Source organism: Diachasma alloeum, unplaced genomic scaffold, assembly GCF_001412515.2.
Source record: "Diachasma alloeum isolate Michigan unplaced genomic scaffold, Dall2.0 Dall_scaffold_00840, whole genome shotgun sequence".
NCBI classification, from domain to species: Eukaryota; Metazoa; Arthropoda; class Insecta; order Hymenoptera; family Braconidae; genus Diachasma; species Diachasma alloeum.
In genome coordinates, this window is record NW_021680964.1 from 63726 (window position 1) to 85803 (window position 22078).

The following is a 22078-nucleotide window of genomic DNA, read 5'->3' on the forward strand; positions in this document are numbered from 1 at the left end:
CTTTCTACTTTTGTTTGATTGTACAATCATCATTTTTAAGGACTCCTGCGACATGTAAAATCCAATGGAAATTGTGATATATTTGACATTATGAAGATGGAAAAACAATCGAGATAAAGTTCAGAAGATAATCCACCCTGGCCTTAATGGAGAATTTGTATGAAAATTCTGCAAAACTGGTCTGAATTATGTAAAGGGGCGAAGGGGGAGGTGTTAAAAGTTGACAATTATTGCTATAAATTTTTAATGCAACGCAACGAAAATGCAAATGAATTTGTAGAATTTGCTCTATCCGGACGTGTATTGATTATTTTAATCCTGCGTCAAGAAGAAAAATTATATGAATTTTATTTATAATTTTTATTACCTTTCCCCAGCCACTTTGTAATAAATATTTATGGATTTAGTTATAAACATCTGCGTTTTTGGGCGAGAAAATCTTCCACAAAAAAAGTGTCTTGAATTTTGCTATTCATTGCAGAGATAATTGTAAAATGAATAGACGTTTTTTTTAATAATTTGAATCATTTTATCAGGTATTATTCATTGAATTATGTCGGTAATGAGGGATGTTGATTAAAAATGTCGAGAAAAATTCCTTGTGGAGAGAATTCCTTACGAAGCAGGTCTTGGAAGGTTTTCTCGTAGAATTGATTACAAATGGAATAATTTAATAATTAGAAATAAGATTTGTTATATCAATCTAAATCGTCCTGTTTTCTAAAATAAAGTTGATGGATGTTTTTGGAAAGAAGGTGTAAAACCATTGATTAACTTAACGTTTCTCTGTTATTTTCTTAGATTACAGGTAATATTTTCATGAATTTCATTTAATTTTTTGTATTTCTCTACTGATTTTGAATGGATTTCAATCGAGTTTACTTGGCTTTTGAACCTGATTCAATGTCGACATGTGGCTCTGAAACAAAAAAAAAATCAATAATTTTGATGGTTTTGTTTTGATTCTGGAGTTGTGAAATTCGCAGAGATCACAAGAGATGAGTTCACGAAATTTATAAAAATTCTTTGGTCAATGTTGCTAAAGCTTTTTTTGAAGATATTAGGAAAACGAATGAGAAAATTTGGATTGGACTGCTCTATCATTAGTCACTGTTTCACGTTATATGTTATGAATATTTAAGATTTACCATCGAATTTAAACGTTGGGAATTTTGTCATATCAACACCTGGACCACCACCATACTGCGTTGCAAGCCTTTCTAGCTCTGATTTCATTTCTCTCTGGGTTCCAGGGGTTGGGTCGACCATTTTTCCACCACTAGAATTAAATTTACAATTTTTAAAACACTTTGAAAAGGAATTTTTTTAGTTACAAAAATAAACGTTCAACATTTTTCCCTGGGGCCACTCATTTACGAGACATGTGCAATCCAAGTACGTAAAAAAAACAAAATCCAAAAAACTCGGGCTCGGATTGGGGCATTTTGTTTTTCTTCAAGTTCACATGTTTAAATTATACCTGCCGAATTCCACACGACCAATTGAAAAAATTGTACAATGTAACATACGGATTGCTGAATGTGTTATTGGATTGGTACATAAACGAGTGCAAAATGAAAGAATCACCTAAATGGGGGTATGATGTTGTTTTCATTTGAAAAATTATTTGAAGTAAAAACAACAAAACAAAGAATAATTAAATTAAGAAATAGTTAAATGCAGCCGAAACCCCTAATTTCTGGACGACTGGGCGATATTTTTTTAAAATAATTGATCACATGATTATACACGAGTAATATTATTGAAAGGTGAAATAATCAGTTAAATTTTCATGTTATTTACGGAATATTCAATGCAAGTTGAAATCGTCCGGAAATTGACCTGTTCACCCTACCTGAGAAAATTTCCCTCAACATTTTTCTCAATATCCACGAATGTGAGAGAATTAAAAAATTAATAGATTAAATAAGTCAAGTATGCAACATTTTGTAATTTGCGGATTTCGCCGTAAATGAGTGACTTGAAAAAATAATGTCAAGGATTTTTTTTGCAGCTAGGAAAATTTCCTATCAAACAAGTCTCTGCACATTTATAAATCCCAATAAACTAAACATTTTGTAAAAAAAATACTCTCTTGGTGTTAAAGTATGAGAGTGGGTTTAGAGGAAATATTGAGAGAAACATGGGAATAGAATACACTCACGAGCTTTTGGATTTGTACTCCCTGATTTTATCAAGGAAGAGCTGCTGGATGGGGTCTGATACTTTTTGCATGACCGGTGCCATTATCCCAATGTTGCGTTTGACTACCTTCGGGAGGCCACTGACAGCTCGTGGAGAAAGCATGATTGCTACAACACAAGTAATAAAAAATAATTAATACTCAATTCTCGTTATTTCAAACTATTTTTCGTGATTATATAATAAGAAATTCACTCGATTGTTGGGGGGTGAGGTTAAGTTCGATCAATACTGACTCTGAAACACTAGAGGATCACTTAAAAACTCGAGGAATTCATTACTAAAGTGATAATTCAATTCAATGTAATGGCAACTTGTCTCAGGCATTTTTTATTTGTTAGAAAATACATTTTTTATATTACCAAAATCCTAATTTTCAATCAGTTGTTTTTTTACGAACAATGGCTGACAAGTACTCCGTACTACTGTAGTCAATAACAACTCCAATGAGCTGTTTTCATAACAATTAATATAATTTCTTCATCGGAAACATTTTCAAATATATTAATTAAGAAATCTGTGATTTTTTATCTTTCTATTTTTGATCAAAATGTCTGCTAAAACATTATTCGGATATCTTTAGTCTACAGTAGTAGTTTCAAATATTCTTCGAACTTGCCTTCCACTCAAAGAAAGAGGGATAAAATCAACCAAAAGAATTCAATTTAATTGAAAAAGTGTTTATAACTAATTGTGTTGTGAATTATAGAGAAAAAAATGTAGAAATGCGAATAATCAAAAATAATGCATGAACATGAGGAAAATATAAAAAATTATAAATATTCTAGAGAACTTCAATTTCGAAATTTTTGTGAATTATCCACTTTACCAGCAAACGATGTCAGAAAGATGTGAGATCATGTTTTTGGAGTTTATTATAGAATTTATTATGTCGCAGAACATTTTTTCGTGGAGTCGATGACTGTTATGATATGTTTATTCATCAAGAATGGAAAAAATCATTTGTTAGAATTTACTCCAAAGAGAAAAACAAGTTTCTCTGTGTAGTTTATTTTCAAAAAATCACCCTAAAAATAGGCGAACAAGTTTTAATTCTCTATGGTATTTAATCGAATTTCAGTATAATTGTCCGTTACATTTTCACTTATTTTGAAGAGATCCTCGGTCCGGAATTTTTACGTTCTTGAACTCTGGAACTTGTGAATTTTTGAATGGAGAACGCACGGGCATTCTAAAATTAAACTATTTCAAAGCATATCATCTGATACCTGGACTCAATTAATGCTGAAAGAATCTTCGAATTTTATTGCTTTTGAATGCTGAAATGAGGAGGTTTTTGGTATTCAATTTTATTGATTTTTATTTTGAAATTAACCCTCTAAGGTGAAAGTCGGCCTGAGGACGGGCAGAAAGAACAATATTTCTCATCACGCTGTGCAAAAAATTGTATATTTTAGGGCAAGTGCTATGGGTTTTTTTTTTTTTAAACCGATGGCTTTAGCCGTGAACGATATTTTTTGTCATCTCGGCCGTAAGGCAGCGCTTTATGAACGCTACACGTTCGTAAATTGCTGCCTACGCCCGTTATGACAAAAAAAAACTTTTCTAGCTGACATGATTGCAACCCTCGCCTTCGGCTTGGACTGCAAACTCATATTTGCCAGAAAATTTTTTTTCATCACGCTGTGACGAAAAGTGAACTTTTCGGCACGCTCCGCGTGCCTAAAAGTCCAATTTCCGCCACATTGTGATGAAAAATATTGTTCGTAACTCGTGAAAAAATGTTTTTTAACTGGTGGGATTATAACCTCCCACTCGCCAAAAAACACTTTTTTGCACTCGTTACGAAATATACTATTTCAGCCTAATGACGAAACATACTATTTCCGTAGTGATTTTCACTTTTACGAGTTTGGAGAAGGGACAATACCAATCCCCGGACGAGGAAAAGTGAAGGTCAGTACGGAAAAGTTACTTTTTCACATAGCGTGATGAAATACTATATTTCGTAACGAGTGCAAAAAAGTATTTTCTGACTAATGTGGCTATCAGATGCGTCAAAATAGTATATTTCGTAACGGGTGCAAAAAAGTATTTTCTGACTAATGTGGCTATCAGATGCGTCAAAATAGTATATTCCGTAACGAGTGCAAAAAAGTGTTTTTTGGCGAGTGGGCGGTTTATATCACGAGTCGAAGGCGAGTGATATAATCCCACGAGCTAAAATAGTATATTTCGTAACGAGTGTAAAAAAGTGTTTTTTGGCGAGTGGGAGGTTTATCGATATAATCCCACGAGCTAAAAAACATTTTTTCACGAGTTCCGAACAATATTTTTCATCACAATGTGGCGGAAATTGGACTTTTAGGCACGCGGAGCGTGCCGAAAAATTCACTTTTCGTTACAGCGTGATGAAATAGTAGTTTTATCGCCGTGGTATATACTATATTAAGCGTCCTACGGATCGAAAACCGCGTTTATTGGTCCTGGGAACATAAAAAATTATGGAGCCCTCGTTATCCAAAGAAAATAATCAGCGTTTATGCAATGAATTAATTATTACTGGAATAGTAATCATAAAATTTTCAAACCCTCGTCTTGTACGACCGACGCAAACGATCCCCCACCACTCCTCCCCCAGCCAATACCACCTCATGCCGGCTCTGCTCAGCAACTTGGAGGGACAGAGCAGAAGAGCCCCGCTCCATTCCCTCGCCCCCGCTTGCAAGACAAACCCGCTCGTTTCATTCTCGTTTTAGTTTCATTCATGAACGTCGCGGCCACGACGCGAGGGCCCCAGCATCATACCACTCACCTCCCGTTTTTTATTTCTTTCTTTACAATTTATTTTCCTTAAACAATTCCCAAAGTGCATGTGTCAGTGAAAATAAATATAAAACGTAAACAAAAGAGAATAATAAAAACAGTGCAGTGTCGACTCTTCAATGAATTCAAGTGTTTCTAGTTATTAAAAATATCTCTCACGTGATACAATCATTTTCCTCGTTGATCGTTGGTGTTTAGAATAAATAAAATAAGAGACTGTTGGGAATTATCTTGTTGATTACGAGTGATACAACGTACGTTGGATCATTTCTCAGGGGAGAAGCACAGAGAGGAGCAGTGGAAAGGTATTACTTTTATAAACATTTGTTGATGGACTTTGTTATTCATTGAATCATTCAACCACTCAATTTTCTCTCTCTCTCTCTCGGGAATTATTTTTGATGATTCAGATACTCAATCTCGCGTGTACCCAAAGAGTCGATTTATCTATTTAAAATTCCTCTGCATCTCTAACAGGATAGAGCAAGCACTCCAATTGATTATTCATTGCTCAATCCATAAAATCGATAATTAATTTTTAATAGATAATCATTGATTATATCAAGTTTACGGTCACGTCTGGTCTCATTTTTCAGGGAAAAAATAATATTCTCCATTGCGTAATGATTATGTAGATAAAGTTATTCATTGTTATAAGACATTACTCACATCTAGGCTCGACTAGTCATAAATAATTGGGATTGAGGTATTGATTGAATAAATAAAGAGAAATCTGTTCGATGTGAATGGAGTTTTATCAATTGCGTCGAGACTCATGTAGATGACTTTGATTTTACGAATTTTTATTTCAATTCCGTTTTCATGCAGCTGAGATCGGCAGTCTATTTCTGTATATTTCTGTGTGTTTTTGACGTTCGCGTGTGATGGATCGAGTGAACGTCTTGCGAAGATCGTTCTAGCCCACTCGGTTCAATAATTATTGAATGAAGAACCGGGCGTTTGTTTCAATTTGTGTGCACCGCGCACCCCTCAATCTCGAGATTAAATGGAATTGATGGGGAGGATAATACGAATTATTTGGTTGTCGATCGTTTTTATAATTTTGGAAATTGATTTTTATGTGATGTGAGGATGGTTGGAGATTGCTGGAGCTGTATTGGGTGCAGTTTTTGTTGAGTTTTCTCGATCCTCTCGGCATGGCAACGCCGCGGGGCTCACGACGCCTCCCTCGGTTTTCTGTTGGTTTCAATCTTTGGGTCTCTCGCGTTGTCTCACTCTTTGGTGCCTCGGTAAGGACAGAGGATGAGAGTGAGAGAGAGAGGAGAGTGAGGGACCGGCACGACGAGACGAATGGAGCGGTGAAGGGATGAAAGGGACGCCTAGTATCCAAGAAAAGATCCATGGTTCTCTTTCTCATTTTTCGGTGGATTTTTTTTCTCTTATTTTTTGGAGGTCTCTTTGGGAACTGTCGCTGTCCTCGACTCTCTTCAAACGCATGACGAACAGCTTTTGTCCAGGGCTTGGTTAAACACTTTCCAATCATTTTTTTTTTCTTTCAATTTTTTTGGGGTTTTTGTTTTAACCGGGGGTTTTGCTAGGTTGAGATGAATGGAATACATAATTATTGGTTCTGGTAGTGGGGGTTAAATTTTTTTAGTTGTTAATTTTAAGTTCTTGACAACGAACGAATGAAACCAAAATTCATTTGTCGAGTTTTTTGTGGATTGTTTTGGAGGAAAGGGCTTCAGGGAATAGTGTCACTAGATATTTTCAGAGAGAATTTCATCGGCAACAAAAAAGTTCTTTTGAGATTTTTTTTTAAGTCTGATGGTTTCAGGGATATTTTGAAAATAGCATTACTGAAAATTTTAGGGAAAGTGATTGTAATTGGTTTCTAAGATCAAACTTTATTGTTGAAAGCCACTTTTTTTTGTGATTTTTATGGGCTACAGCAGAGTTCCTAGACATTTTCGTTTGAAGATATTTGCAAATTAACGTCAATTAGATTTCTTCTACTATTCAATAATTATTGAATAGTAGAAGAAATCTAATAATTCGTATTATCCTCCCCATCAATTCCATTTAATCTCGAGATTGAGGGGTGCGCTGTGCACACAAATTGAAACAAACGCCCGGTTCTTCATTCAATAATTATTGAATGAAGAATGAATGGAATACATAATTATTGGTTCTGGTAGTGGGGGTTTAATTTTTTTATGTTAATTTTAAGTTCTTGACAACGAACGAATGAAACCAAAATTCATTTGTCGAGTTTTCTGTGGATTGTTTTGGAGGAAAGGGCTTCAGGGAATAGTGTCACTAGATATTTTCAGAGAGAATTTCATCGGCAACAAAAAAGTTCTTTTGAGATTTTTTTTTAAGTCTGATGGTTTCAGGGATATTTTGAAAATAGCATTACTGAAAATTTTAGGGAAAGTGATTGTAATTGGTTTCTAAGATCAAACTTTATTGTTGAAAGCCATTTTTTTTGTGATTTTTATGGGCTACAGCAGAGTTCCTAGACATTTTCGTTTGAAGATATTTGCAAATTAACGTCAATTAGATTTCTTCTACTAAATTGGTAATGGAAGATTTCTTAAAATTTTTCTTGTTGTTTGAATAATGTCACCTATAGATATTAATAAAGATTAATTCATTTGACTTTTCGCTTCCTTATTCTTAAATGAATGATGTAGACAAAATGATAAAAGTGTTTGACTGAAAAAATATTTTCGTGAGGCTTACGAGACTGTATTCTACAACTAAAATTATTTTCAGAAACTAAATTTTTATGCGTTACAACAAAGCTCTCTTGATATTTTTTCTCGAACATCACGCGTGCCTGAAATATTTCTGGAATAACGCAAATTTATGAATTAAATTGGACATGAATATTTATTTTAGAATTAATTTTTCTGACAAACATTAGAAAAGAAATCACATTTGCTCCACAACTATCTTGCGTACAAATATTTAGAGAGATCAATTTACTAGATTTTATCCATCGAATGTTGCCGACAAAATGATAAAAATATTTGAGTAGAAAAAAATCAGCCTTCATAAGGGTATATGAGGGTTCTTCAACTGACGATGTAATTTAAAAGGTTCTTGAGAGGAGGATGGCATGACGCCCGCATCTGTACCCTACACGGTCCCCAGAAGAGGCCAAAGGCAATGTTCCACTCGAAATCTTGAAACTGTTACGGTCTTCAGTGCATCCTTCACGTTTCCGTTTTAAAATTGAAAGAGAAAATATTCATGACAAATTCTTGTGGAGTCTCCCGAGCATTTAAATTTTCGTTACACCTGACTGCTAGGAATATTAACTATCTTCATCCCTTCAAGCGAAGTGTCGAGTTCTGAATGCAGTAGTTTTCGTATTCCTGGAGTTTCGGTGGAACGGATGATAAGATCTCGGTTTAACGAAGGTCAGAACATCGAAAATATTATTTGGAATTACGTAAACAATTGTATGTACTGTTTCTCGTTTACCTGCATTGCGATGATTCGCTAACAAGATAATTCGAGTGATCTTCCCTTGATCGTAGTGTCCATGAGAGATTTTACGTGATGTAATTGAAAAACTTTTAATTAACAACAATTTGATGATTCGTTAATGATAATAATTCGAATTATCCTGGTTTTTATGCGATTTTCCTTTTATTATTGAAGGAAATTGAGAATGAAACGAACCATTTATTTTGCTCCAGTAATTTTCGAAGTGCTTTTTCTTTTTTTCTAATAAATTAACAATATGCTTTCGAACGGTTATTTTGCACATAATTGCCTTCTATCAGGTATAATTCACAGTATATTTAATTTGATTAAATTGAATGAGATTTCCTTTTACATAAGAATGTTATCAGCATCATTTTTTTTATTATCCCTTTTCTTACAACCAATTGTCTTTTTTACAGTTCTATCTCTCCCCTTAGCCCTTCGATAAAATGTTAATCGAAAAATTTTATTTACACATACTTGAATGAATTTGAAACATCACATTTGAAGAAACCATCAGAAAGCTCACTTTCAGGGAAATCCATGAAAAATTCCAAATTTTCAACAATCATCATAAAAATCAAATCAACCAATGTAGCTATCATAATCATCTTTTAACTTTGACTTAATGGCATTCAAACAAACATTTTGAGCTATGATTGAATTCATTTGAAGCATGATATTTAAAGATATCCCCGGAATTCTGATTATCAAACACAAAATTTTTCCAAATTCTCGAATAAATTAAAGTAACGATTATCGCTATCATCTTCATCGTCGAACTCGGTCAAAGGGACATCTAAACAAATTTTTTAAGCCACCATTCAATCAATTCATAACATTTTTTTAGTTATCGTGGAACGACCGATGTTCGAAAAAATTAAAAAAATTTAAAAACTAATCGATGAATTAAATATTAGTTAATGGTGATCGATAAGGCTCAACAATATCTACAATTGAAAAAAAAAGTTTCAAAAAAGTAGTTTCAAAAGTTTCAGTTGATTCCATCCATTCGTTAACGAACGATTGAAGAAAAACTTTACCACACACATACATACATGCATACATTCATGCGTACGGACACGGTCTAAAAGTTGCATTTTCGGACTTTTTGAAAAAATCCAAAACTTAAATTTGAACTATTACAATGCTTCCATGCTGAACCAAAAATTTAGGAAAAATCTGATGGTTTATTTTTGCACAGGCTAAAGTAGATCGTCTTATTTTGATTTCATGAGACATTTTGTGAAGTAGTTGTTGATTCATTCTCAATTGGTTCTCTTCAAGAGCAAGATTTTTCATTTTTTTTCCGTCAAATATTTTTTTAAAAGAAACTTCATAAAGTTATAGATTAGATATTGTACGAATTCCACAACACTCGATTTTTTAAAATTATCCGTTAGGAAAATATAATTGAGATTCGTCTTTTATAATTTTCATTTTGTAGCATACAAATTTCGTCACATCGTGAATGAATGAATGAAATAAATCAATAATACTTGTTGCACCATGAACGAGATGAGACAGGTGAGCAGTATCCGAGGGGTAGGATTCACCCCTCGATATAGTGAATGAAAAAAGGAAGTGGTTTTTATTATTATTTTTTCCCTCTCGAATGGCTGCCTTTGGAGTCATCCATCCGGACAGCCGAACAGATCAGATGTTTACTACCTGACCTACACTCAATCCTCGTGTTATGTATGGCTGTCTACCATCGCACCCTCTACTCCACAGGGGTTGACTTCTCCATTCCCCTCCTGTTTGCCTTCTCAAAAATCTTCTCCATTTCTTTTATTTTCTCTGCTTTCATGAACATCATTTTTCCTAAATCAGAATGATCGACATTTTGAGTCAGGATGTTTATCCGGAATAGTAAGCACTCAAGATTTTTTTTTCAACTGATAGACGAAGTTGTCTTTACGTTGATAAAAATTTTAATCCACCAACTCGAATTGATTATTCAGAATGATAGAAATATTTAAGGACATATTCGTAATTTTTAGCAATTGACCGATAATTTTTACAAGTCTGTCCCTAATATTTAGAGATTCAATTATATTGTTAACAATTTTTATCTGAATTTTCCGTGTCAAATCCCGGAAATATTTATCGTGTTTAATTTGCACGGAAATTTCAGAAAATCTTGACGTTGAAAAATCAAATATTCTATTGATTTTTTGTTCGAATGATGTGAAAATCGATAGAACACTTGATTTTTCAGTTCAATTATTTCGTAAAAATTTGTACAAATCAGGAAAATGTAAGAAACAATTGAAAATTCGTGTCATTTTATTTCTAAATACTCATGTTCCATTGAAAATTCATTCAAGTTGTGAAATTTACGTCTCACTCCCCCCTGAAAACTCATGAATTTCCTCGAATGCTACCGAAAACATGAAATTTCATGACCATTTTTCCTTTAAATCGGATTCAATGTCATTCTCACGAGAATTACTAGGATATTTTCCATGAAATTTCCAAAAATTTCTAAGAGTGTACTGAAATTGAGGGACAAAATTGCTCAAATTTATAATTATGTCACCGGGAGTGAGTGACAAAATCATTTGATCTTCGAATTTCTCACTCGTTTATTTTTAGAATTCCGCAGGTCCAAAAAACTAAAACTTTTTTCTGCTTTACAAAGCATGGAGTTAGACGGGGCTTAAAGTTTTAAATGTCCGCATCATTTTTCTGGGTAGGTACATCAGATTTTTCCTTGGCCACTGGGTGCAATTTTTTTTTGTTAATTGCCCTCCATTTTTATTTCTATTCTTGGCGTCTTCCAGTAGGTAAATTATCAATTGGAAGAAAAAACATAAGAGCTGGCGTATGATAACAAAGTGGTTTATTCTTTTTCTTTATTGGCTAGAAACCCCGATGGAAATGTGCCTTTTTCTGAAGAATTCGTTCATTTCATTTCGTCAAAGCAGCAGCACCTAATTTTCTTCAATCATTAGAAGAGATGGTCTCGAATGTTCCCCCATTATTCCAAAAAATTACTGAATTTTTGTCCGAACATGAAAAAGACAGATTTTTGAAAAGTGGATAAATGTCCTTAATCATGCTGTGTCATGATCTATGATCAGATTTAAATGATAATAATTTTTATAATTATCTGTTCTGGGAATCCCTCTGAGAAGCTCGATGATAATAGTAACAAAATGAATCGATGAAAAGTTGCGATTGCTGATGTGATGGGGGTGGGGGGGATTTACGTTTTATCTCGTGAGTATTTTCGGGGTCTGCGACGAGAGGCGTCTGTGTGGGTTTTTCCCCGAACTGTTAGAGCGAGTTTTTCCTCTCTCGTTGGTGGTTCAGTTGAACAAGCTGAGACGCAATGGGTAACGGGATTCTACACGCCCAGAAAACGGGAGTAATCGAGTGTTTGTCTTCGTGATTCTTAGAGGTGTAGAGGAAAGCGTCAATATTGTTGTGACAGGTAATATTGATAGGAGAGTGTGTGGTAAGACAGACCGGCTTCAATCGTTGATATTTCAAACGAAATGATATGATTTGGATGAATTCAATTTCATTTTGAGATTTAGGAAAATACCTTGAAAAATAACCCGTCGTTAGACCGGTGTGACGGGAAGGGAGATAGCGAATTTTGACTGAAAATTTGGGGCGGCGGCGGGGTCGGCAGGGGGGGGGGGTGTGAATGCACAATGAAAAAATTGAGTCGGTGAGTTTTTCAAAAATATCTCCTAAAATAAGGGAGAGCGTATAGAGACGAGAAAAATATATTTTGAAATATTGAGATAAATTATAAAGGCTTTTCTAACACTATTATTATGAGAGAGAATACACTCCCCGCGGGGAGAGAACGCACTCCCCGCGTGACCACTACAGCCACTGATCGTAATCCTATGTATTTTCCACAAAAAAAATATAGTCAATTAATTATTCATCAATATTTTCATCGATTAATCCCTGTACAAGTTAGATTTTTTCAATGATTTTTCGTAATTGATTATTCATCGATTCTTCATGCCTCTCGAGACCCACTGCAAATCTCAGGAGGTTGTGTCACACTATCCCATCCTCACACGGGTACACCTTTATTATTTTTTCTTTAATCACACGATGGGAGGAAATAGGTGTGCATGTGTATTGTGTACTATGTATCGAGTTTAAAGCCCATGAGAATAGCCGATGGCGATGGAACAGTGGATGCAAGAGGATTTTTTTTTATTTTTTTTATGCAGTTTGTATATGTATACCGAGGGCATCTTTTACACAGCCACCTACCATCTGTCGTACGGGTGGTGTCTGGGTAACCCGATCCTGTCTTGGCACATCATCCAAGGAGCCATGGGTGTCCTTAAAAATTCAACACTTTTGGTTATTCAATCTCGATCATGTGCGCTCTACAGATTTTGTAAATTATTTTCATTATAAATCTCTGACAATTTGGAAGAATTCATGTTTTTCTCAATCGGAGACTTTGATTATTCTGTTTTTTTTTGGAAGGATGAAATTCAGAGAATTTTTCGGAAAATAGACTTTGCACTATTACAAATTTTTAATTTAAAACAAAGGAAACCAATTCGACTGGGTGTTGGTCGCTCGCTCCCATTACGGGTCGAACCCAAACTTCCCGACCAATTCAGTAGCGAAGCGGTAAACCGGGTAGGTCGATTTTGAATATTGGCCAGTTTTTGACGAATATCTCGAAATCTAAAAGAGATAGAAAAATTTTTGTCATGACCTTTTTTGTAGAGCCAATTGAAAAGAAAAATTTTACTATCTCTCAGATTCCGAGATATTAATCAAAAACTGACCAAAAGTAAAAATCGACTTAACCCGGTTTTCCGCTTCACTACTGAATTTCCATTTTTTTTTTAATTAGAGAAAAAGCAAATTTTGAAACTTCCATCCGCATAACGAGAGAACGGCTGAGACGATTTCGCTCAGCCTTCAATTAAATCAAATCACATGTAGATCCATCCATCCTACGAAAAAAAAATCAAATCTCATCTTTATTCTCCGTAAAATTGTTGAATTTTTATAGACAATTCATTTTTTTTCACACGTTTCATCCGAAAAACTAATGAACCGCTCAGACGATCATCTTCATGAACTAATCAGTTCTAAGTTACACTATCACTCATCGATTGAAAAAAAAAATCAAATCGCATCATTACTCTAGAAGAAATGGTGGAATATGTGAAAAAAACATCATTTTTGACAGTTTGTAAATGTTTTTTTTTGTGGAGAATTATCTGAACTACACGGAAGGTTCCTTGCCCTTCTTTTCATAAATCTAGCAGATTCAGAGATACATGAGGTTTGGAAATCAGTAGTGAAGCGGTAAACCGAGTTAAGTCGATTTTGACTATTAGCCAGTTTTTGTTGAATATCTCGGAATCTAAGAGAGATAGCAAAATTTTTCTCATGACTTTTTTTATAACGCTTTATTAGCTCTACAAAAAAGGTTATGACAAAAATCTTCCTATCTCTTTTAGATTCCGAGATATTCGTCAAAAACTAGCCAATAGTAAAAAACGACTTAACCCGGTTTACCGCTTCGCTACTGAAATAGTTCTTGGATTTCAGTAAACGATAATTGTATTACGAGTATTCCAAAAACTAGTTGTTTCAGAGGAAGGTCAACAGTCATTTTTCATGGAGATTTTTCCAGCTCTCACAGTTTTGAACATTAGGGAAATGGGAATGAAGAATTCTGGAATGAATTGATAAAAGGCTCGACTTAATAATTATGAAAATATTACGGTCTATCAGGGAGTATGTACTCCAATATTTTCCAATGAATTTGCAAAAAGAGGAAATCCGCTTCAAACTCACGTCCCAATGCTTTCCAAATTTCCTAAAATTCATTCGTCTTTTTCATCAATTTTCATATTTTTTTATAAATATGGAATAATGACTGAAAATGTAGTTATACGTGGGACGGAAATATTCTGTCCATTCCCTGTGAAATCATGATCTTGAAAAATGGTGAGAGCGTGGGAGAGCCTTTTGGGCATCGGATTTCCAACTTTTGTTCCACATGTGTTGCGCTGATGTTGTCCAGTCACTCTTGACTCCTGTTGCAGGCTCCTATTTGTCCATAATTCGAGGAATTCCCTTGTTCATCCCTGAAAAATAAGAATGCCCACTTTCTTCGAATAAAAATGTTATTTATACAAAATTTTCGTTCTATTTCATCTTTCAGATAAAAAAAATGGACATCGAGTCCTCCCTGTATGACTACGAGGAGGAGGACCAGGATTTCTACGAAGAAAACGTGGCCAGGAAAGGCTACCCCATTGACCATCGTGCACTTAAGGTAAATAAAGAAAAAATAAATATGAGAAAATCAAATAGGAGAAAATTCTTACAAATAGAGAGATACGAAAGGTTGACGCTAAATGCAGAGGAGTTGTTTGTTATTTTTTTCTTAGATTTCATTTATTTGTATTGCTAATGGTGACCGCATGATGGCCTATAGCAGTTTATTAAGGAAATTTATATGAGCGGTTGAAAAATTTTCTCAAAATAGAGAGATAATTAAAGTCTCTAATTATATATTCAATATTTCCGAATTTGCGGCAATGAATTTCAACAAGAACTGTTGAATATGAGCATAATGTTAATCTTACTATATGAATTTTTTGAAATTGTCTATAATTTCATATTCGAAACGGACGTTTCATTAATTTTTGCCGATTTTTCAAAATTTTCGATATATTTTAATCTTCTCAATTGAAAATATTACTTTCACATAAGACTCTTCAGTTCTATGTTCAATCTGCACTTTTAAATTGATTATTATCAGTGATACTAGACTGTCGATTGAGCCCAAGTTTTACCAGAATATTTTCTGTTATGTTACCTTTCACTGAAAATTTATTTTAGATTCTAGTCTTTAAGAATGGAGGTGTGTTTATACTGCTTTAAGGCCATTTTTTATAGATATTCCATAGAAATGAAAATTTTTTTATGTTGGAAATCATTCTTTTAAATTCGTCATTAGTCGGATTGATTTATCCTTTTTTATCACTTTACTGTGTTTAGGATTTTTGGTTTTAAATACATTGAGCTATTCCGTTGTCATCTTTAGTGAGTATTTCAAAATGGATTGTGTCCTCGAGATAAGTGTCTTTGACCTCTGTTGTCCCTGTGACGAATTCAATCATAAACAATATGTATCGAGAAAGAAACACGAGTGAGGGGTGCTAATTGAATGAAAGCATATCAAATGAATAGAATTCAATGCATCATCCCAATCTTCAATACTGTAGAAGGTTACAGGGGCAACATTTCTTATAAACCATTGATTGTGTAGTAAATAGATGATTTCGAGAGGTCCAATGGAATCATTTTGTAAATATCTATGAAACTAGTGAGTTTAGGAGATAATGTGGAAGCAAAAAACTGGCTTCTATCAAAACTTTTTAAATTCCTTCACCTCAAAGATGTTTCCAGGATTATCTGTGAATGAATTATTAAATTGTTAAGAAGGAATTATTAAATTCCACCTGACAACTCCATAAATCTCAAAATCTCTGATTATTTCCTCTATCACCTTTCCGAACAATAAAATTCTGGACCTCTATATGAGGGAAATAATTGAATAATTATCAATGCACAAATTAAAAAATTCGGAGGCACACGGGCTCGAACACAAGCTCGTTATACATTTATGCCTTAAAAACATCTAAGGTTGACCGAATAGAATAGCCCAAGGGATAATATAGATAAGAATATTCTCGTTCATGAATTGATGATTTTGCCTGTTCTGAAATTAATCTAATCATGTTTATGAATTATTCGTCGAAGGTTCTTAGTTGATAAATACAACGGTTCTTGATTCAACAACTTTCTTCACTTGAAATAAATAGGTGTTTGATGCTGAATTTTAGGGATTTTTCTTCTCAAATTCCATAATCAGTTTTTCATTGTCAGTGAAATGCCTTCTAGAACCATAAGTTTCTCAAAATTAGTAGGGCGAATGTCCTAGTATCTGACTGTTCCAGTGGTCAAACTTTTTTGAAAATTCAAGGTATTTCATGAGACTTGCAATTTATTCGTTCGTATGAAATTTTGGCAGTTCATTAAAAGGAACAAATTGAAATGCTCAAGGCGCATTTTTTTTCACCGTCAAAAGTTATGATTTTCCGTTTGTACATTCAGCTACTGGGCCTGAGCATTTAATTATGTACTGGGACATCCACCTTAAATTGATTCTGGCAGCTAGAATTTTTTTTCCTCCATGGATTCTCGGCCCACAAGGGAAAAAATCTTCCCTACCTATTCCCCCCCTCTCATTACAGCTTCTTGGAACATCTCCAACCTTCAATAAGAAAAAAAATATCGCCGACAAGATTATTTATAAACCAACTCTCCATTGATCCAACGGCTTGCAAACAAAGTCATTGTTGCCTCTAGTCATGCTCAATTGGCGCACATGTATAATTAAATTATTATTTATGACTGAAGATAATTAACGCGAGAGTATTCTTAAAGGAAGAAAATGCAGAAATGAGTCCAACCAATTCAGTTACCGAGTGCCCGAGAAACACGAGAGGTGGATTGATAAATTGAATGATACAAGTTTCATTAAAGTTTCGAGTTTAATTCAGACAGTTATTCGTTGGGAAGCGCTGAGCATTCATGAATGAACGTAAACTGTCTCTGTTACGGTCGAGGGGAAAGGGTTGTTTCTTTCGCGCTTGGAGCTGCTCACCATGCCGCGGTGTGCGCAACGATGCCGAGAACCATCGAGTGAATATAACGAACGAACAAACACCCACTTACAAACGTTCCTCCTTCGGTGGGGTTATAGAGTCTGTTGTAACGCACTTATACGATAGTTGAGTTACTACTGGATAATTCATATGCATTTTGAAATTCTTGCGGTATTTCTTTACGAATATCCACGTTCTTTGATCATTTTTTTCGATAAAATCTTTCTAAACATTTTAATTGCAGCTGAATGATATGATTGTTTGAAGTCTTCGGCGATAAAACTTTTTTCTCATTTCGACTCGATAGAATACATTTGAAAGATCGGAAATACGTGTGCAAAGAAATGAATAATTTTCTTTGGAGGTAATCGATGCAGTCAGTTTCAAACCTAGAAATAAATTCTTAGTAATAAAGAATCCGGAATTATATCAAGGAGATCATCGAGATATGCGGCAGCGCGTCGGCCAAGAAAATTTTGACTCCCAACTGTGTGAAATCTGACCACGCACTACCAAGTATCTATGCACAAAGTAACTTCCCTCTACACTACCATCGAATCATATTCATTGAATGAATGGAAACTCATTAATAAATGAAAACGCGATAAGCCACGAGAAAAATGCTCTTAATGCACATGAATCGGCCACAAGCTTATCATTGATGTAGCTATTTTTTTCTTTTAATGAATATTAAAAAAGATATGCTTGATATGTGTTACAAGTGCGTAAAGAACCACTTTTTCACACGCACGCGTAACACATCCTATTTTTTGTAATACCTGACGAGTTCACTGTTCGGAGCCGTAGTGGGGGTAAAGTGGTTGTTTTTGTGTACGGTGTGCGTAAAACAACCACTTTACACACACTAAACGGTTTCGAAAAGTGAACTTTTGAGGCAGATATTACGTGGGTGTTGTGGGCTGTAGTGAGCGTTCCGTTCAGGAGATTGATAGAATCAGTCAAAAACAAATAGGAAGTTGACTCAAAACCCAATGGGGTTTTCAGCTAAACACGTAGTTACAGCAATAATGACACCGGATTGGTCAAAAATGTAACGACTGCGCCATTTTTCAAACGGTGGCATATAAATGAATCTAAACTGTAACTACAAAGTCAGCTGTTGTAAACGAAAAGTGAATCCCATAAACAAAAAGTCATTTTTTTCAAGCACGTGGTTCAAAAAAGATTATTTTGCTCATTTTGAGTATAGTAATTATTCCTAATAAATTAGCAATTTCCTTCCGCATGGGCTCTCTTTTTGAAATTCCCATTTCACTATTCGCTTCGTCTATTTTTTCATATTGTAGTCCCATCGTCAATTTTCCATAATATTTCGTTCTGTCAAATAATTCTACATTCAGACCCTCTCAAGACTCGAATTCGGTTTCAGTCCGGGTTTCATCAGGGTTTATTCAGGATTTAGCCAGAGTTTAAGTTGCGCTTCGCGCAGCCTGCTCAAAACTCGACTTCTGCACGACTTGACATAAAATATTATAGAGCACTCGGTAATAAATTTCGTTTTCAACAAATGTGTGTATAGACCTCGCCTTCGGCTCGGCCTGTAAACTACACATTCGTTGAAAACAAAATTTGTGCCCTTGTACTCTAATGTACTATTAATAGGCTGTCTGGGATTTTGCATAAAAGTTTTGAAAAAATCAAACAATGTATTAAAAAAATGACTTAAGGTTATTTGACCCATATGGTCACTTCGTTCGTCCCTCCCATTTGACCCTGAATTCCGTTTAATCACCCTTAATTCCTTATAATCACTTTTTTCCCGTTGAAATATGATCAAGGCCATAGGTATCTTATAAGAAGGCGATCGAAGTTCCGTGGGTGGGGATAGGCCTAGCGCTCGGAGCTCTTGGTATCTTATATAAAGCCTCGACAGTAGGTTGTACGAGAGTATAATCGTTAACTAAAGTTCGTGAATAGACTGAAGTTGCAATCCATATAGAATAGGGGAGGATGGGGCAAAACGGTCCCCCTTCAATCGTCAATATTTTCCGATTCAATAATCCGATTGGGATGAGTTAGAGCTCGTTTTGAAGAATGAAAAATTATCTTCAAAATGAAGTTGAAACTGGGAATTTTCACAATGTCATTCACAAGTTATTGACAATTGATGGGGGGCCGTTTTGCCCCACCCTCCCCTACATAAGATGCAAGTTGAGGCTGTTCACGAACTTCAGTTGACGACTGTACATGATTTTTCGTAAACAAGATTCCTCAACAGTTTGGAACTTCTACTGAATTTTTTAAAATATCAAATCTACACAATCCACATTTTTTTATGTTCGGCCTTATTTTTGGCACCACAGAGGAACAGCCTTATTTCTCTTTTTTCATCCCAAGAAGGGATTTCTATCTAAATTCTACTTCACGTCACACACGCGAGTCGAATATTTTAATCCACAAAATGAAATACGAAATGGACAAAAAGGAATGAGATGTGAAGTAGGTGGTGAGTCTCGGTAGCAGGCGAAATATAATGCATATGAAAAATGTGAAAGAAAGACCTGGGGATGTGGATAGGTGTGAGTCTGTGCGGTTGATCCGGGTGTTAAGAAAGACGAGAAGAAGGGGCGATGGCTATTTATGGCTTCTGTCCCTCTTTATGCATGCACGGGATTTTCCTTTTCATTCGTACGTTATGTCGTGACTTGAACGGTATGAATTAAATCATAACATTAGTTTTTCAATAACATAGTCTTTGGACTTGGGGACATCAGGCCAAGGGAACAGAATGATGAATTGTGTTCTGGGTCATTGGAAGTTTTATTATCATTGTTACCGTTTGATTGGAATTAATGGCTTCTTTGTTCAGGATTTGAGATGAATGGAGTTTAGTATCTCTTCTTCTGAAGCGATGAATTATCCAGTTTTTTAGGGAATAATTTGGATGGGAGGAGTTTAGAATTAACATGTTTAGAATTAAAAGGCTTTTTGCGATAAACGTGATGCACAGAGAAAAGAAGTTTGTAGTTCTCAGAAGGAATCTCTAAATTTTAGAATTCTGTGGTACTGAAATCTAGGTAGCAAAAAAATGTGGGAATGAATGAATCCACTTGTTTTATCAAAAAATTGGTTGAAAATTCGAAAAAACAGACCTATCCCACCTTTGGCCTTATTTTATGGAAGTCTTGGGTTTGAAGTTTAGAACTTTCAGGTTTTTTGAATCAAGAAGAACATTCAGGTTCTCCAGTTAAAAAAATTCTAATCTCGTTCTTGAATGGATGATTTTTCTGTTCTAAAGTTCATTTACTCATGTTTATAAATTATTTGTAATATCATATCAAGCGAATATCATTTTTCAGCTGTTAATAAACAAAAATGGAGAGAATAATTATTTCAGAAAAGCCTAGAATTCCCTGTCGTTATGCAGAAACTTTCAGATTTCCACGATGTGTCTTGACGACTAGATCAATAATAATCGTACGACCTGGAAAATGCTTCCAGTCAGGTACATTCATGTGGCGCGATCAATTAATCAGATAGAAGCGAACGACCGCGGAGACAATTCTCCATTTAGTGAGAAATTTCACTGAAAAATTATCCATCTATTTTCAGAGGAATGAATGAATGAATGAATGAGTGAATGGGATTATCTGTGTGCCTGGGCAATTAAAATTCTCGGTCGCTTGTGTGCATTCTGACTCCTTGGATCAAATTGGATTTTCATTCTCGTGAGTAATTTCGTAGAAGTCTTGGTTTATTCGGTTATTTCACGTCGGTCGCGCGGTTGCAGTTAAGCGGAATATTATTGGTTTTCAGTCTCTCATCAAATGTGCAAGGGATTGGATAATTAAGGGCGAATTTCGAAGGGATTTTTTTTTAGGAACGGATACTACTTGAATATTTGAAGAAAATGGTATTATCGGGGGATTATACCATTTTCCACCACTTCACCAATAAGTTTCAAAAATTCATGATCATTAGTATAGTACAACTAGGAGGCTGCGCCCCCTGTTCGCTCCGCTCGCCAACCCCCATATGGCCCAGATACGATCCCTATATGAACTCCATGATCCTTATTCTGACTCTTAGTTTCTGACCCCCATAACCCTTTTCTGGACCCTTATTGCCCTTAATCTGATCCTTGTGACCCTTATTCTGACTCTCATGACCCTTATTCTGACCCTAATGACCCTTATTCAGACCCTCATGAGCCTTATTGTGACCCTTGTGATCCTTCATTTTGGAGTATTAATTTCGAGTACAAAATTTTCATCAGTAGATGTCGATTTGGATTTTTATAATATAGAGAGATAGCAACTCTGTCAAAAACAAGTCTCCGGTTAACAACTCTATCCACATAGTCGGAATACCGACTATGGTTTTGTTTCGAAAATGAGGTCCCCAACTATAATAAATATAATATAATAAATATATCATAAATATGAGATGAGATTATTTAGATGTCAAAGGACAACTATTATTACAGAAGGGCACCGTAAACGGAGGAAAATGAAATGTAACGGGTCTCTCAGTGTCTTAGATGGATCGTGGTTCTCTGGATTTAAGATTGATCTAAAGAAATTATTTATTATATTATTCCTCTATATATACCATGATACATGCACACAGGAGTTCCTCTCGGAAGAGAGTAGGACTTCTGTGTCGACAGTACGCCGTGTCGTTTATCGGATCAATGATGTCTTGGATCGGTCATTTCTGGTTGTAACACAGTGAAGTTAGAAGGTAGAGGTGTAGTTGTAGAAGCAGATGACCTCTGCTGGGGAGGTCATAAGCTCAGACTAGGACGTCCCGTAAGTTCGACGTAATGGGTGTTAGGCTTACGCGAGAGGATATCAAGACGATTGATAGTCGTCGTGGTGTCTGATCGTACAGCTGATACACTTATCTCGATTATCCAACGATACGTTAAGCATGGCTCCCACATAAGCACCGACTGTTGATCTGGGTATGTTGGTCTG

The 22078-nt window shown here is 35.1% G+C and overlaps 2 protein-coding genes across 4 annotated transcripts in view; one reads left to right on the top strand and one right to left on the bottom strand.

Annotated features, from left to right (window-relative positions):
• Positions 1–770: 770 nt before the first annotated feature.
• Positions 771–2652, bottom strand: LOC107044906 (ATP synthase-coupling factor 6, mitochondrial). 2 transcript variants are annotated; one of them, XM_015266979.1, is made up of 5 exons: positions 2565–2606; positions 2439–2447; positions 2165–2312; positions 1149–1279; positions 771–919 (listed from the first exon to the last, which is right to left on the bottom strand). In XM_015266979.1, exons 3-5 carry the CDS (start codon positions 2305–2307, stop codon positions 879–881), a joined length of 315 nt encoding a protein of 104 aa, XP_015122465.1. In that variant the 5' UTR covers positions 2308–2312; positions 2439–2447; positions 2565–2606; the 3' UTR covers positions 771–878. The 2 variants fall into 2 exon arrangements, with proteins under 2 accessions (XP_015122465.1, XP_015122464.1); XM_015266978.1 differs by lacking the exon at positions 2439–2447 and having other exon boundaries at positions 2565–2652.
• Positions 2653–4918: 2266 nt separating this feature from the next.
• Positions 4919–22078, top strand: part of LOC107044901 (ETS-like protein pointed) — a 143546-nt gene continuing 126386 nt past the window's right edge. The window contains exons 1-2 of one of the 2 annotated variants that reach the window (XM_015266970.1): positions 4919–5294; positions 14624–14737. In XM_015266970.1, the coding sequence (XP_015122456.1) occupies positions 14633–14737 (105 nt within the window). In that variant the 5' untranslated portion in view covers positions 4919–5294; positions 14624–14632. Of the gene's footprint in view, positions 5295–11803; positions 11888–14623; positions 14738–22078 lie in introns of those variants that run through there. The other variant, XM_015266971.1, reaches the window with a different exon arrangement.